Genomic DNA, 18,717 nt, shown 5'->3' on the forward strand with positions numbered 1-18,717 from the left:
ATTAAGCCCAAAGTTCAAGTTTCTTGGTGCCACACAGCATCACATTGGCCTACTCAGAAGGTGCCAAATTTGAAATTTTGGGCGCGCTTGAATTTTTCTAATTTTCGTATCTGCGTGCATACAGAATTATGCACACAGATATGCACATGTATCTCCTACTGAAGAAAAAACCATTATTGACGCTCCTGGGCTCAGTGCATGTGGAAAACTTAAGCGTAGAGCAATGATTATGACGTAGCATAATGTACATCCACGTAAATGCCATCGCTTATTCGTGGAACTTCATAATAAAGTTCTTTTTGTAGCTGCCGGGACTGGGCTTGGTTTGTATTTTCATAATAATGTTTCTGTTGCTATAGATTTGATTGGTCTTTTCGTCAGGACCAACGATTTGCTTTGTAATAAGGAGAACTTTGTAATAATGTGTTTTTTATTAACAAGGGTCTACTGTATAAGTTTCAATGTCTCTGAATGCCATTCCCTAACTAAGGTATCTTCCATCCTACTCTCTTACCCACATTTTGAGTGATCAATTCTAATGCTCACCAAAAGATTTTTCAGACATTATTTCTTGAGATTCTTAAGAAAACTAAAAGCAGACCTGAAAGCTTGCGGGGAACACAAGTAATAGATGTTGAATGTAAAAAAATGGAAGGTGCAATAATAATAGTATAGATTAATCAAAAATTGTAAATATTAGTATAGATTAATCAAAAATTGTAAATATTAGTATAGATTAGTCATACATTGATTAATCTATACTAATATTATTGCACCTTCTATACTAATCTATACTAATATTATTGAATGGGAATGCATGGGGAGCACAATAAATTGACATAAATTTTAAAATGCCTATTCTAATTCAGTCTGGTATTTTGATATTTTACTACTCATTAGTTCATCATAACTAAGTTGTGCAATTTATTATTTTTTTCTCAATGATGTATTATTTATTCCAGTAAGTAATGAGTGATTGAGTAAATGAGTAATTATTTTTTCCAGTGCTGTATCCCCTGTTGACATAAGTAACGAGCATAGCTCATCGAATCCTGATTCCTTACGCCTGCCATTGGACCTGGTACGCATCGAAAGTTTACAAAGTTTGGATCCTGAGACCAGATCGAGGCTTCTCAATAAGAATTACAGGTGAGGATGAGTATTAATGATGAATAGTATACGTACATAAATGGTGGATAAGGACGAAAGATTGCTGAGGCATTAGCAAGGCCTGACATCTGGGTCAGGCATTGTCAACGTCTACATCCGTTTGCCTTTGCCTAATGGTAGGTTAACACTTTCAACGCGGCGGTAATTTTTTAAAGTTTTGCCGGTGACTGAATTTTAATTCTTTGGTTTTAGATGGTTTTGGTCTCATTTTGATTGGATTGTTTATTGGAAGTTGCGAAAAAAAATTTTTTTATAGAAAATTGCAATTTCAAATTTGACGACAATCATCGTCTGACGTCACCGGATAGCATTGCAGTAGTGTAATGCGTGGTTGCATAATCGAGCCCTTTTTTTTTTTTTTTTTCGATGACTTTTTCTTTTTACCGTATGCCATGTTCTGTCTCTAATCTGACACATCAATTGAATATAAATTGATCCGTGCCGTAAATATTAATTAGCAAGAACGTTGATGGCTGTGTAAAATACGAATTTCTTAGTGGTTGATAGAGAATTATGTGGCATAACCTTTTCTATTTCAACTTTTTGAATTTGTATTTGAAGGACCTGACGAGGAATATATCTTTCAATTCAAAGACGAGGTGGGAATTTATAACAAATAAAGATGTAAATTTCATATATTTAAATTAACTCTAAGAGGAGGGGAGTTTCACCCCACCTATAAGGACGGCTAGTGGTCATTTGATCACAAATTCCTTTTATCGAATTCAATGCCGTTTTTCTACCCATTGACGGTGTTATTGTAATATTGTTCAAATCCATTCTTTAAAACTTATCTTAGCATTAACACTGGTATTTCTGTTGAAAACAATGCGTAATTATTATTTCTGAAAATAATGATTTATATTAGAGATGGGTCGAATAGCAGATTTCTCGAACTCGAATATCGAATTCGAATATTAAATCATTGCTCGAATATTCGAATACCTCGAATTTCGAATACCTCGAATACTAAACGATGAATGCTGGAATGTTTGACTTGGTTGCCTATGCAGCAGGCAACACAAGATTTTGGGGAGTAATTTTGATTTCCTTTAAAGGATTCGAACAGGAATTTAGCTGATTAATGGAATATTTTAATTTTATGGAAACAATTGGGTATATAATTAATTCAACTAACATCGCTTTACCCCCACTCCTGTTGCCAAGTGCTAGCTGACAATCTGAGGCATTTTGCAACATACAAGCTCTTCTCCACCGGATATTCTTCAATTATTTTCAGTCCATCTTTGGGAGTTCTCACGAAATAAGAAGATGAATTGGAATTGCTATCAGGAGAAACCAAATATCCTGAGAAAATATCCCTTCGTCTGGGACTGTAACAATAAAGATTTATAGCACCACTCATAAATTGTAACTTGACATGTTTTCGGAAAAAAATACCACATCAACTTCCGAGAAGCTCTGCTGCTCATATCGAGTCTCGCCAGAATGCCAAGCCTCCGTCCTATTTTGACATTTATTTCCTCGCGTAAAATGCTTAAATAAAGTCAGAAATGCGTCGCGTTTGGTCTTGTTCTTCTTTAAATTACGTGCACATTACTAATATTTCAATCCAACAAAGGTGTAATATCAATTGCCGAAAGTCATAGTTAGACACCTTTTGGGCTAATAGGTGATTCATGTAGCAGTTGACCTCCAGAAACTGGAAACTTAGAAGCAGGTAGGCTGAAAAAGGTCAGTGGGTGAGAAAAGGGGGGGGCGTGAAACATTTCTTTTGCTCTCGTGTAACTTGATATTTTTTTCGAAGCTAAGGTCTTCGTAATATGATCCCTGCGCGAGCTGGGACCTTTTTTTTATTTCGGAGAAGAGGAAAACCTCAGAGGGGGATAGCGGATCTTGGGAAATGCGCTAATGTCATTATCCCACGGTACTCATGACCTTTTGTTTGATTTCGGAGAAGATGAAAGTGTCAGAGTGGGTGAGGCGAATGCTGAATGGAGGGGGATAGCAGATCGTGGGAAATGTGCCGATGTTACTATCCCACGGCACTGGAGTTTCCTGGTGGGGGAAACTGGGGATTTTCGGATTTTTTCACTCGGATCTATTTAGGTTCCCCACGTCGAACTCTTTTCACCGCTCTGACCCGCGAATTTGATGTAGTTCGTCAACTTGCCTATAACGGCCCTTCATGCACTAAAAGACTAGAGTTCTCAACATTTTTCCGAGTCAACTACCTACGATGTGCGTGCGACAGTGTACGACGCGAAATTCAAAGTATTTGAGGTATTCGAGGCGGTACTTTTCGCATAACTATTTGAGACCTCGAATATCGAATGCTTTCTAGTATTCGAGGTATTCGAGTATTCGCGGATACTATTCGCACATCTCTAATTTATATCATGTTCAGTTGTCATGAGTCTCAAAGTAAATTCGCTCCAATTTCAAAATTATATTGTTTTAAATGATAAAAAGGACCTGCTCTAATCATTTATAATAAAAAATGATTTTTCATTCATTGAAATTAAATGTATAAAATATTTCGATGCATAATTTTTCAGATGCATTTTTATTTTTTCGGCGCACTTTCCATGAAATATATTTTTGCATTGAAACAGACAAAGGAGGAGTAATACAGAGAAGGAGAGGACATTCCTAGTGCATACAAAAATTGGGTTTTGACGACAACTTCCGAAGTGCTAATCACCCGAACCCCACCCGGGTGCTCATCCCTATCTTCTAGGAACTTGCACTAATGCTTCTTACCCGTTCCAGGAGGGAATACCAAAGTTAGGGAACAATAGAATTTTACATCTTTCGCTCTTCCTCTGCCCTCCCTAAAAGAAACAACGGTTTTCACCATGCACATGGTGGGGGGACAGGACACCAGGCAAAAAAAAAAAAATAAAAAATATTTTTGAATTATTAACATTTAATGCTTAAATTTTACATAACATTTAATAATGGAGTAAGTATAAATGTAATATTTAATACATTAAATCATAGGAGTAACAGAGGACTGACATTGAATATTTCTATGAAACTCTTGAAAACAGTTTTTGATGCACAGGGGTGGGCATCCCTCACAGGCAGGGCAAAAATATGCCGTATCCTTCCTGAACCCTCTAGACTTACAGAATGTGCAGCGTCGTTGAGGGACACGTTTTCGTTTTCGGTCGATGTTATATGTCTCCGGAAAGTGCTTAGACAATCCAAGGACCCTGGAGGTTAGGCTGGTGGAGGAACAAGGAATAGGTTTGGAATATGACGGACTGAGAAGTGTTCTAATGACAGATAGGCGGAAATCATGGAGAGGAAATTTAGGGTGGGTTTTACGGAACAGGAAAAAGCTATCCACTAAAACGAGGTGAAGTATGTGGATGCCCAGTTTTTTATACCACTTCAGTGTCTTGCGCTCAATGGGATAATATGACATCATTTGATCATGGAGAGCGATGCCACTCATTGACTCATTGTACTGAGCAATGACCTCCGGTTTGGAAGTGACGCTACCTCCTCGCTGGCGACGGACATCGATCAGGTCACTCCCAAATTCAGAGCTGATCATCAGTACATCCCGCTTATCCTTCCACTGCATCACGCAGACACCTTCGGAACTGAATGCATCCACTACTTCACCGCGTTTTAGTTTTTAAGAAAGGACGTGAGGTGGATTCCCCTTCCGATTAGATCTAAGAGTTCCCGTACAATAGGTACTCCGCTCAAGCAAGCGGTGGGTCAAGTCAACACTGTTGTAATAGTTATCCATGAAGAGGGATCGCCCAGAATCTAATCTTCCCTCCATCAATTTCCATACAACATTGTCAACATGACCCGGCCCGCCCACATCAGAATCGGAGGACCCAGTGTAAAAGAGAAATTTTAGAACTAATCCGGAAGGTTCCGTGAGCATGTAAAGTTTAATACCATACCTATGTCGCTTGCCTTTCATATAAATACGAAAAATAAGACGACCTCTCCAGAGAACCATGGATTCATATACGCACAGTCTTTGAGTCGGGGTCACAATATCGTCCATTGTTCTATGGAAAATGTCAATAAGGGGCCTTATTTTGTAGAGTCAATCAGACAGTTGCGGCTCATCACGACCAGGATTACTCGCAAAATGCAGAGCTTGCATGATCGCGGCGACCTGTCCCTGCTAAAGCATTTCCTAAAGCAAGGATAATTGAAAAGGGGGTCTACACTCCAATAGTCGGATATTCTACTCAATGGGCATGTGCCCATGTGGTATAGAACCCCCAAAAACGTTAAAAATTCCACCGATGTGAGCGGCTTCCACTTCGTTATTCTTGCTCTGGGAAATACATAAGCAGAAATTAAAACGTCTGCTTGTCTATTTGTCTCCATCACTATTAAGTCCACCTTGTCATTTGTCATGAGGAGGTCAAAATACTTTCGGGGATCGTCTCCTGAGTCTTGCGTATTGAGGCCAGGGGTGTCAGTGAAGGGGAATTGTGGGTGGGTTGGTCTTTTGTCCGTCCAAGTGTACGTCCTTGTCGCAGTTCTCGTCGTAAGGGGAGGGGACTGAGAGCCTAGAGGGCCAGGAGGGGAAGGAGAAGCATATCTTGAGGAATCAGCCACCCTGCCTTCTTCTTCATCCTCCGAGGATCCCCACTCAGTTTCCCCGAAGGAGGAATCCTCGCTCTCTTCATCCATTGAAAGCAGTTCCGCCATCTCCTCTGCAGATAGCACCCTCCCAAATCTTTTTTCTTCCTCCCTTTTCTTCCTTTTTGGGGGAGGAAGTGACCGCGAGGCCGATGGCTGCGGACTCGGGGCACAAGAAGGGGTGTCAGGGGGCTGGCAGCTTTCAACAGAACTAGAAGGGGTGGGGTTAGTTGGAAGGGAAGGCTGTGGGGGGAGTTAGGAAGTTTTCTCAACAGAAGGACTTTTTACAGCCCACTTCCCTTTCTTCGGGACGCCTTTCCCCGGTAATCCCTTCCCTTTGCAGTCCATTCCTCCACGTTTTCTTTCTGAAAGCAAGAATGTTTAAAAGTACGTGTTTATATGAATATATAATAAGAAAAAACATAATATAGCAATAAAATAATTGAGTAAAGTTTATGAAATCACGCACCTTACTGCCAAAGCATTTGGATCGGAAGTTAGCAGGAAATTTTTGTAAATTTCACTTCCACTTGTTTGCTATACACAGGAGAAAAAGAAACAATATTAGCAGACAAAATTGATGCAAATCAATAATAGTACTTTTACTAAAATTACAATAACAACAAGTGCAAATGATGATAAATATTTATCGAATGTCATAAAGGAAATATTCAAGTTACAAGTGATTGGAGTAAAATACTGCAAATTATCACCTATTGATGACAAACTAGTAAAAAAACGTAAAATATTTGCCAATACCATATTCCTGGTAAAATGAAATGCAGCAATGTAAATACATCGTCCGGAATGCATTATAACGCTTAGCCTCAATCTAAACTAGAATAATGAGAATCTGTCCTAAACGGAAAATTTTTTCACATAATGTAATAATTTTACTTGTAAAGCAACGACTTTACTTCTCTGCTTTAAAATACAATTAAAGAAAACAACTTTACATTCACGAAGTTATTTTGTAAACGCAATTTCGAAATTTTATCACAAGCCATATATCTACCAAAAAAACATTATAGGAAAATAAAAAAGCACCGATGAAATTGTAATATGGGTACGAGGAGAATGCGGGGGTTGGTGGGGGGGGGGGGGGGGAGGAATTCACGAATAAAAAACTGCAAAACTTTCAACTAATGATTTCTACCACATACGAAAGTTGTTTTACGTTAAAAAGGGGTCGGTACACATTGAAAGCACAAAAGGAGAGTGATAATTGACAAAAAAAAAGTGTAACTTACCACCGAAAAGAAACAGCTGTAGGAACCTTCCTGGGGATATGAATCGCTCCGGCTACTGCCGATGCACTCGCTCTGAGGGCTAATGAATGACTGACAAGCAAAACGGAAGAGCTATGGGTCGGCGTCTCTCGTATATGGCCTTGGAAAGGGAGAGCGGACTTTGATGACGATCGTCATCAGTCAGCGTTGAACGTGTTAAATATGGGGTAAGGTGGGTTATTAAGTATATCCCAATAAGGGCTCAAATTTAGATGATTTTGCAGATTTGGCCAGATATGGGCAGTGTTTGTAGCTGTTGGATCTTTGATATGCATGATTTAATGAGTTGTTCGTTGCTCCTGTGAAGAATGCTTACTGAATGAAAAAGATTTGGTGCATGTGGTTTTTAAGTGGAGCAGCTGGTTATTTTGTAATTGAACTTCAAACTTGCATATGTACATAGTTTTTTTGTTCAGTAGTATGTGTATCCTTGAGCATCTACTTAACTTTCATGGCGATTTGATGCATGAATGTTAGGTAAAAGGAAAGGAAGTTCAAAATCATGGAGTGTCCAGCTCATAAGCCAGAAGGCCTTAGAAAGCTTAATTCCTGGACCTGGCAAATTGTCCTCATGGCAGTCAATTGAGATAACTTTTGCAATTTATAATTATTATATTCTCAGTGAACTTTTTCTTCTCCCTGGCAAGGTTACTGGTATCAATGGCTCCACTGAGCAAAGAAATACGCCCAATAAGCAGTTGTGTGCCACCTCACCTTGGGCCAGCTATCCCTGAAGTCAATTCTCCATGGTTCAAACTATTTTTATATCACATCACAGGATCTGGACCACCATCACTGCTGCTGCCCAAAGGTAACCCCTACTTCCCCCTATTTGATAATTTTCTTCTGATTATTAATTTGAATGATATTCATAACATTATTACAGCTACAGTTATTGTTTATTTCATGGTGGTGAGTAATTCTTTATTTCTCTATCAGGTATCAAATCATGAATTATGGTGTCAAACAAATCAGTGGTAGTTCTCTCTAGACATGCCAGCTAGGCTTCCTGACTAGCCTTATATTTTTTTATACTTAGTCACCTGCAAATTCTCTACACATTTTGGTCTAGCTGTTTGTAATTTAAAAATTAGTGAGGAATTTGGGGTTTAGATTTCAACCCTTAAATTTGGTGTCCAAATTTCAGCATAGGACTCTTCTGTTGTTCTGTGGCCACGGCCTGGCTGTACATTGAAATGGGGAAATATCAAAAACTAGCAGGTATAGAAACTCTAAATGATGAGTTGGTGAATACAATCGAGCCAAATGAAATATATTGAATTGGTGAAAACAACACTTACTTGTGGTGTTAGATTTAAAAAGTGGTAGAAGGATCGAAAGACTTCGTAAGTGTTAAAAAATTCCTTTTCAAAGCCAAAAATCCTCTGATTTTGTATCATCAAGTGGGATCTGGTGGTATCCAGTGGTACAGTGAGGGGGGGCATTTGGGGGCATAAACCCCCCCAAAGTTCAGAGAATTTTTTTTATAAAAAAATTTTAATCTGACAAATTTAGTAACTTATATTAGGGGGACGGATGACTTGAACAAATAAAACATCAAACTATTTACGCAGCCATAAAACTCACCATTTTGAACCATTTATCTTAAAACTTTTCTTGGGCATGAAGTTATCTCACCCCCTTTCACATTAATATTTATTCACGACCATGGTTTCAAATAATTTCCTGGGCTAACACGACATGACGAGACCTTTCCTCGCCCTCTCTCTCACCTGAACCATCCCCCCTCCACCTGCCATGCCCTCCCTGCACCTCCCGCTTACTCTGGTCGGTAATTCATACCCCCAGTATTATTTGTGCCAAACCCCCCCCTAGCCTTAATTCCTAGCTGTGTCCCTGGTGGTAACCACTTCTCAGTGATGCTAAAATAAACAGCAATTTCCCAAATAATCAGATCAGATCATATGCTGAGTCCATTCTAAAGTGAGAATGCACTCTACTCTTATTCTATTTATAAATGCCCCAGAGCATGAAGCTAATTTTTTGTCAACTTCTCTTAAATTAAAAAAGAAGAACTTTGTGCTTTCACATTAATATTTATTCACGGCCATGGTTTCAACGTTAGACGTCATCATCAGGTGAACTCTACAGAGGTCCATTACATCTTTTCATACCTGGCTAGGAGGGGGAGGGAGGAAGGTAATTGGGGTTGAACGGATCGGTCAACAGAGAAGTGGGAGGGGGAAAGAACTTGGTCGTGAGGTAGAAAGAGGTTAGGGGGAGGAGGCTCCCTTAGGGAGGGCATGGCAGGTGGAGGGGGGATGGTTCAGGTGAGAGAGAGGGCGAGGAAAGGTCTCGTCATGTCGTGTTAGCCCAGGAAATTATTTGAAACCATGGTCGTGAATAAATATTAATGTGAAAGCACAAAGTTCTTCTTTTTTAATTTAATAATGAATCGCTTTCACCAAGTTACGCCTCAAACAATCAATTTTGTTAACTTCTCTGTTTAATTTGTGCTTATTTTTTTGATTAACCAACCATTACTCATGGAAAATGTCATGATAGGTTCAACGGGAGAATGTGAAAATTCAGATGAAATGAATATTTTTTTCAGGCAAGAGTCTGGCAATCTGATTTTGTATGTGTTGAGTGTACCCTGACTGTGATATTAGTTTGATGTGTGATTGCTTTAGTGGAACATTTTTTGGTGACTCTGCTGATGATTGTGTGTTGATGGTATTGTTGATGGGGCGAATAATAGGTACCCGGCTGAAGCAGTTGCCGTCCCCTTTCTCGCATTGTGAGCGCGTCATGGTGACCACTTGGGGCCACGACCCCACCGTTCTCCCCCTCTCCAGCATCTTGTTTGCCCTCAACGACGCTCTCGGACACTCTGCAGTCCTCATCCAGGTCAGTGGTCTCTCTCTCTCTCTTCATCTTAACTTCATGCTTCTTGTTAGAAACTTCATGCTTCCTTCAATTCATGCTTCTTGTTAGAAACTTCATGCTTCCTTCAATTCATGCTTCTTGTTAGAAACTTCATGCTTCCTTCAATTCATGCTTCTTGTTAGAGTATTTGAGGTATTTCCATGAAATTTATTGCTGTGAGTGGTGGCTGGAGTGAATTTTTAAAAATTCTTCATGAAACTATACAGATCATTTTTAGCCCTATTAATTTTTAATTTGCACTGTTGGATCAACTTGCACGCACTGCACTCACCAGCAAAGTGGCTTAGTCTGTAGGGTTTCCTATACCTCGCTATATCCATATTTTTTACATGTTAGCAATGGAATTTTTGACGATATTATGCCAATCATTTGTCATGACGAGATTCTTACTCTTATGCTTACTCATTAAAAGGAACTTCCATTGTAGTCCATTCTCAAGCCTAATTAGGTATGGAAATGGGCTTGTCTTAAAATTCATTTTATTTTACAAGTATGTATATATTTAATGGGGTATGTTTCTGATGATCCTGGAGAATTATTCAAATGTACTTTGTATGGTGTTTTCAATTATTTTTAATTTAGTGTTTTTTATTTTTTATTTGATCTTTATCAGCAGTTATTCTGTTTAAATTAAGAGCACTCCATGTTTAATGGCTAAAATTGGTTCTTGCAGGCCTATGGTATTGATCGTGGACCAGAGATGAGCCTCATCCCATTCCCTGCTAAGGCCAACCATTGTATGTACTCCCTTTATTTTAATTAATCTGTAATTTTACTTTCTGTGATAAATATATACATATTATATTTAGAGATGGGTTGTATAGCATTTTTCTCGAATTTAAATATTGAATACAAATACAGTAAAACCTCTATGTAGTGAACCTCTTTACATCGTAAACCTCCATACTTCGTACCAACCCTTTCGTCCCGTCAGATTTACATGTAAATTTATAGGAAAACCTCTATATAGTGAACCTCTTTATCTCGTAAAACCTCCATACATCGTACCAACAAGACAGCCCCGAGGCGGCCTTACTACCTCCGCAAATCGTACCGAGACAACTAGAGACCATTAATGCAGCCGCGATTACCTACATGGAATGACATTTTCAGCGATAAATGTTTCACGCTTATTTTTTTCTTATACACCTTAAATAATTTTCACGTTAACCATTAGTTAGGGCATCCAACTATCCTAATAATATTAAGTGACGGTAAATGAAGACAGAACACATCGTTTTCTCTTGAATCACGGTCAAAATCGCGCGATAACACTCGCTTTCTTTTACTGATGGCTTTATTTTCTTGTAAGTGCCTACATACTATGTTCAGTTAATAAAAGAGGCGACCAGCGCAGCCTATAATCACTAGCTGACGGAAATATTTCAACTAACTTCACTCCCATCCATGGAGACTGAATTACTCGTCCGCATTGCTACTTCCGCTTCTAAAATTAAAATATTTCGAGAATTTTCCGCGACTTGAAATAAATCAAATACAGTTTCGCAATTATTTTATTCCCATATTTCCCGGTGTAGCACTTTCTTACTACCGCCTTGGTAATTTTTTCGATGCTTTCGTGAACGATCGTGGTTAAAATTTATTGCGATTAGCGACAGTCATATGTAGGGACATGCAAAAGTCGCAAATGCGATAACGCGAATTTTAACGCGAATTCCGGGGTTTTCCCGCGAAATACGCGATTTCCGGGGTTTTCCCGCGAATACGCGAATTTCGTGTTAATTGCGATTTTCTCCAATTCATGGGCCATTTTCATGAACTCAGACACGATTTTCACCATTTTGTTCTTCTGCTTATGCTCCTCCCACGAAATTGTTTTTCGAGGCGTACATTTAAGCCGTAATTTTTTCACTGCATTGGCCGCTTTCCGACGCGACGAATTTCCATGGGCTGCCGTTCACGGCACAGCGCCGTGAGATGTCTCGTTTGAAAGTGAGAGAGGTCTCGTTTGAAAATGGCCTGAATTTCACGGAACCGTGCCGTGAACGGCGGCCGGCGAAAAGTCGTCGCGTTTGAAGGTAGCCTCAAGATAGCACGGTGTGTATTTCACGCCATAAACGGCGCACCGCCAGATTGAACCTTGCCTTGCTGACCGTCAACAACGCCGTGCCGTCAACTGCGCGATTCGACTCGTTTGAAGACATGCATTGAGACCAATGGTTATTTGAAAGCACAGTGCCGTGCCGTTGACGAGGGCCGGAGCAAAGCAAAAGTCTGAAAGCGGCAAAAAGTGGCTGTGCGCCGTCTATTCCGTGAAATACACACGGAGCTACATTTTGGCAGCTTTCAGCCGAGACGACTTATCGCCGGCTGCCGTTCCCGGCACAGCGCCGTAAAATTCAGGCCACTTTCCGACAAGACGACTCTCTGGATTTCACGGCGCTGTGCCGGGAACGGCGGCCCGCGGAAATTAGTCGCGTCGGTGAGCGGCCAATGCCTTGAAAAAATTACGGCTTAAATATATACGCCTCGAAAAACAATTTCATGCAGAGCAGAAGGAAAAAAAATGATGAAAATCGCCCATGAATTGGAGAAAATTCATGGTTTCCACAAAGAAACACATTCGAGGAAATAAGGCGACTTGTTTGTCCGGAGGATGTCTAAACCGCAGTCACGATGTCTACAAAGTAGCCAAAATGCCATGGGAATCTGATGGTTGACTTAATAAAATTACTGGAGGGTTCAAATAATCCAAATGCTCACATTCTATAAAGAGTTAACCCTTTCGCTGCTAATGACGAAAATATGCGGCAGGATATTTTTTGACCCGGGAGACGAAAGGCGAAAATTTTCGTCTGAGATTTTCTTACGCAGGCCTAATGCCGTATATACGCTTCCTTGCTCTCCTCCTTTTATGACATTCGTGGGTTCGCAAAGTCTTAGTTTCGGGACCCAACAGGTCAACACCATGGACTGGCAAAATCTGTAACTGCCGGGATCGCAGTCATACAATTGTTCATCAGTTAGTTTGCGAAATAAATATATGGTTCTTTCTTAAAAAATATAAAATAAGAATTGAACTCTTTGTCTTTTGGCAGCGTTTACAATTTTTAAACGAAATTCTACCATAAATATTAACTTATATCTCGATTTCAGTATAAAATCAACATGGAAATTGTTAATGCATTAAATTCGTTAATGCTGATGGTAGAGCTTCATTCAAAATTTTAAAATTCTCAGAATAAATCGAGGAATTCAATTGAAAGTCTGCAATTTACGTGCAAGCAACAATCATCCATATAGCTAATTCACATAAACAAAGCATGAGTTGACAGCAAACCAATGCCGCTGGTAGGGTTATAAACCACGAAAGGAGGGAGACCAACTACCCTCAGAGTCCAAGATAATGCAAAATGCCCACTAGGAAGGATCAGAAAAGGTTGGTGTTGAGAGTGTTTGATTATCTGCAAGACCTTTCTTAACAGATGTCCAACATAAATGCTCCATACAGAGGGGACCGAGGAGTCTCATGGAGCACAGTCCTGCATTCATGTTAAGGAGAGAACTCCACCATTTTGAAAGAGTTAAGGAAGTTAAAAATGAGCCTCGAGAATATTCATAAGAGTACTTTTTTTAGATAAAACCACTAATTACATCTGCAAAACATGAAAACCTCTAAAGCAGCTGCTGTAAAGTCAATACCTATGCAGATGGCTGAAAAGGCATCAACCAAACTTAGTTCTCTTATGGTAGAAGACCTAAGCAGAAAAATAGGTATTTGAAAAGATCTGTTTTTGATCCCCAAGAAGTTCCATCTACAGACATGAACCCTGACTTAAAAACAAAAAATTCATGGCCTGGAATCAATGGAGACAGAGAAGTTGATGCTGGGGTTGGGAGAAATTACTACAAAAGCAAAATTCCCGGGGTTCAGTGTATGTAATTAAAGCAATCCAGGAGCTCAAATGTCTGAGACATCGTTTGCATCTAAGTGCCTTTAAGCAATCTGGATCCCTTCTGCAAACATGGACTGAGAAAGATTTCTTTCCTGCTATAGCACTGTGTTAACAGATAAGAGAACAAATGTAAAAGATGACAACTTGATCACAATAGCAATATTTCATTTGAAATTACAGACATTTAAAAGTAATTTCTCTCTATGTAAGCTAGATATATGTATACGTGAAGGATAAATATGTAAAATAGGTGAATTCAGCCAATACTCCATGTATATTATTGCTTAAATTATTCCCGGTCAACAATATCCTAAATTTAGGGCAATGGGTGGGCCACTGGAAGGATGGCTCTCAATAAGCATCAATTATTTTGCCGTTAAAATAACACCGATTTCAGGGCAAAATAACATCGCTTTTGAAGAAAAATAACACCACTTTTGGCTATAAAATAACCCCACCTTTTGCATGTCCCTAGTCATATGTCTTGCCTGCGTATTTATGCCGCGAAATCTGACTATTCCATCGGGAGTCCGGGACGTCAATTTCTAGCAATACTGAACGAACATCAATCCATGCGCGGCAGTTTTAGGTGAAGGAGGCAGCTAATTTGCTGATACACGGTAGGGCAATGAAATTTTTTACCGTCGCCGCCGCATTCTGAAGTGGTTCGCCCAGCATTCTCACCGGGAAATCACGTCCTTTCGCAGACCTAGCGTTTCTGTGTGCCCTCGACAGAGTTTTTATTCGGAACGCTACGTGCATTATATTTTGGAGAGAGGGAATTCAACAAAAATTTCAAAATTACACTCAATTTTTTGTCTATTTTTTGCAGTAGTCACATGTTTACTTATTTTTTTATGATCTTTAACAAGTCGCATGTTATAAGAATGATAAATCAATTCTTAAAGATATAATAAGGAGTATTTTCAATTATTTGCCATAAAATATGAAAATTACTTAATTAATCAAAGGCTGATGATGGATTCGAGAAATAAAAGAAGGCGACTGCTTGACTTTACCACATAATTAGCAATTTTCCTAGCCATCAACGAGGACAGGCAGAAGGCAGTGACCTTTGGAATACCATCATTCACCCTCACATCTATTTTAAACAACCGAGGAAAAACAGAAGAAACTGGCTAGGCTGCACAAATAAAAAAACTCGGGCAGTTAAATACGAGGATGAAGAAATTATGTTTAGAAATATAAAACTATTGTTCTTTCCTCCGAACACTATAAGTAAATTACAACCCTTAGACCAGCGAATTATTTCTTAGGTCAAAAGGCATTAACGAAAATAGCTAGTGATTTATTTAGAGTGAAAATGACATTAAAAAGTGCTCATAGAATTGAAAACATTATTTCGAAAGAGTTTGAAAAAAATTTTAAGCAAACCCATTAACTAATTTATTTTCTAAAAAGGCCTCTTGAACAATTTACTTTTACCTATGTGTAACCATTAAATTGTAAATATATGTTCGCTTATGCATACCTATATGTTCAAATATATTAATATAATGGCTTAAAAGACAGTAGCACCTTTCATTTCCCAAGGATATGAAAAAATGGTGCCTACCACTAAAACCTCTCTATAGTGAACCTCCATACATCAAATTGCCCAAATTTTGGTCCCCTCCATTACGATGTAAAGAGGTTTTACTGTACTTTATTTTTTTCTGAATACTTTGCTCTTAAAGTGAATACTGCATTACTGGATATGCATTTTTCCACCAATTTCAAATAAAAATGAAAATGAAAATAAAAATGCTGAAAATTTTGCAAGTCATTCTACTTCAATATGTCTCCCAAATCCTGATGCAACTGTCACCCATGATTACTTCAAACTTGCGTGCATGAAGAGTCAGTTCAATAGTTTCCTTTTTATTAGACTTAATCTCCTAGGACCAAGGCACACTGTCGCACCTTTATGCAGAAAATGGTTGACAACAATTTATATCTCAACCAAAGATCCAATTTAAACACATGTCCATGTAACCAAAAAGAGTGGTATTAAGACATAGTTTAATTTTCAGTTTGTGAACCATTGTAATGGAATACTCAAATCGTAAATCATAAATACTTCATTTTTTGAGGATGAAATTCTTCTTTTAATTAAAAAAATTAACATGTGTAGCTTGCCACACAAACACCAACTTACAGACTCCTCTAGTGGCAAGGCTGTGTACTACGGATCAGATGACCTCTTTTACCTACATCATATCACTGAAAACAGCATAGGTCAAAGGTACACACAGGTTTAAGGACACTACACTCCCTACCTATCTGGAAATGGAGATATTTAGTTAATGCTGCACATGAACTAAAACATAAATTACATGTAATATGCAGTAGAACCTCAGTTGAGCCTCCTTCAGTTGTGTGACTTTTCCAGTTGTATGACTCAGAAGGCTTTAGCACACTTATCTATTTGTGTATATGTAAATCAATCTTTGTGTGTTGCTGTGAAATTTTTTTTTAATTTGCCGACATAAATGTCCAATAATTTTATTCAATTATGATTTACATGTCCTGATTCAGGGTATAATATAATTTATCTTACCAAAAAGTTCAAGATAAGGTTTATTTTCGATAACTATGCCAAAGAAATGTGCAAGCTATCTTTATTTTAGTTAATTTGTGTTTTTAAGGAAAAAAATATTTATCAGTACTTTCAAAACTTCAGTAAAGATAGCATTGTAGAATACAGCAATTAAAAAAAAATAAATGTTTGTTTTTATTCTGAAAAATTATTTCTAAACCCAAGACAACTTCAAATAGAATAAAGTCGTTTGCCATTTGAGGTTATTCTGTAGACTATGGCAAATTGGCTTCCCAAAGTCAGACTTTTCACTTGGCTGACGCTGTCAACTGTTCAATGTTTTTTCTTTGGATCTGGAGTGTTGTACCTCCAATTTTCCACTGGGTACATACCCTAAAATGTGAGTGAAGGATCACCAACCTCTGTATTGACCTCTATCTGAGCTGTAGTGATGTTCCTTTCAGCTTCCGTTGGCCAGAATGGACCAGATTGGTGGTCTCACCCAGTGATAATGAAGCTCTCGGAGCACATTGACCTCAAGCACAACTGTGGGTTCATTACCATGGCAAAGATGGGAAGAGATCCTGGCTGTGCTCATGGGTAAGAGTTAAATAAAATGTTATTGACCCTCTAAATATTTTTACATATGCATGAAACTGGTCATAAAGAGGTTGCTAATAGGGTGGTTTCCTATTATTTTTTATTGCCTAAATCTAAAGATTATTACTCCTGGAGCACGCATTTCATGATTTTAGATTTTTAAATTATGATATCTATTTTTTGCGATTCAACGAAAAGTGATAATTTTTAAGCAAGCGAAAGCGCAACGGCTGAGTGTGAATGCTGGGAAAAGCCTGTGTGACGTCATTTACCACCTTGTGAGGCTACCTTGGTCTGAGGCTATTAGCACTGATACGATTCAGGCTGCTAGCAGGTAGCAGAGTACCCTGCTAGCAGGTAGCCATCGGTTTCAATAAGGGTCATTAATACCCTATCAAACGAAGGAAACTTTCCCACCTTTGGCAATTTTAATAGGTGATCATTAAGAAATGTTTCCCTGATCTCTGTGCCTCATGCATGCATTGGTAATCTCAGATGATGCAAAACTCCTATCTACTCGTATAGAAACTAAGTCCCTGTGACGTCACATGGAGTGGCATCGCATGGGCGCCAATCTGGCCGTTTTCAAATGCGGTTAAAGTTGACCATTATCATTTGTCTAAACTGGGATTTCTAAAACAGAATAATTTGTATATTATGGATATACTAATGGTCGATAACTAATCGCAATGCCTTTCATTTTCTTTGATGAAGAAACTACCTTATTTGAAGGAGATATAAAACATCCTGCAGGAAATAACATATAGTTATTGTATGTCACTATGTACAAGGCATTGATTATCGCACAGAAATGCTGCATATATCTTGTAATGTGCAAATATTGAATGGAAATGCTGGTGTAGGAGAGATAAATAGTGAATGATGAAGTATATGTAAATCCTTGTATAGCTTCGCTAAAAGTTTGTGGTGTAGTATTTCTCCCCATTGGCCAATGCATGGGGGAACAAAATCCTTCAACAGCACCACTGAGAGTGTTCATTTTTGTTTGACACAACAGGTGCCACGGCACGAGTCCATTCAACAGCACTGCTGGCCTAAGCTTAGAGTCGGAGTTGAGCCCGAGGACGTCGTTGGGGAGGAGGACTCCGGAAGGGCGCAAGTCTCAAGGGAGCAGCCCACGCAATGGGGTCACAGACAAGGAGTGCGCGGCGATCCTTGCGGAGGAACTGGATGCCCTAGATGGTGTTGAGTTACCATCATCGATGGTTGCGGAAAACAAGGACACAGTGGTGAACAGTGGTGCTGTGCGGCTGGGTTGGAGCGCAAAGGAGGACTGTGAGTGTGTGGATGAAGACAGTGGGGCAAAGACGGAATTTGACGAGTGGACGCTTTTGGATTGCAGTTTTGGTGTTCCATTGTTTGACGCTCAAGCGAACGAGGAAGTGTGCCACGCCATTGTGAATGGAGGCCTTTGTGAAGAGGAAAGGTAAGCAGAAAACGTGTGGCCGTGAGGGCTAGGATTAAGGCCTGGAGGATGAATGATTCGTAAATTTTCTTTAGGACAAATCTGGACAACAATCAGGTGATTGGGGTTTGAATCCTGGCGAAGCCAAATATTTTTTCATGACAAATTTCACCATTGGTATATATATATTTGCACCCATGTGTATGACTGCATACCTAGCTACTTGTTTTGGTCAGTGTTTTGAAAACACCTTTCACTGAATAGCAACATGATATGTAG

General features: G+C 39.1%; 1 protein-coding gene across 1 annotated transcript in view; it reads left to right on the plus strand.

Moving 5' to 3' along the window:
- LOC124164902 (protein FAM91A1) overlaps positions 1 to 18,717 on the plus strand; it is a 49,740-nt gene that overhangs the window by 13,291 nt on the left and 17,732 nt on the right. Inside the window, exons 10-15 of the mRNA XM_046542131.1 lie at positions 1,006 to 1,149; positions 7,694 to 7,857; positions 9,769 to 9,917; positions 10,630 to 10,693; positions 16,877 to 17,012; positions 18,031 to 18,459. Coding sequence (XP_046398087.1) covers positions 1,006 to 1,149; positions 7,694 to 7,857; positions 9,769 to 9,917; positions 10,630 to 10,693; positions 16,877 to 17,012; positions 18,031 to 18,459 — 1,086 coding nt within the window. The remainder of the gene's footprint in view (positions 1 to 1,005; positions 1,150 to 7,693; positions 7,858 to 9,768; positions 9,918 to 10,629; positions 10,694 to 16,876; positions 17,013 to 18,030; positions 18,460 to 18,717) is intronic.

This window comes from Ischnura elegans, chromosome 9, assembly GCF_921293095.1.
Source record: "Ischnura elegans chromosome 9, ioIscEleg1.1, whole genome shotgun sequence".
Taxonomy (NCBI): domain Eukaryota; kingdom Metazoa; phylum Arthropoda; class Insecta; order Odonata; family Coenagrionidae; genus Ischnura; species Ischnura elegans.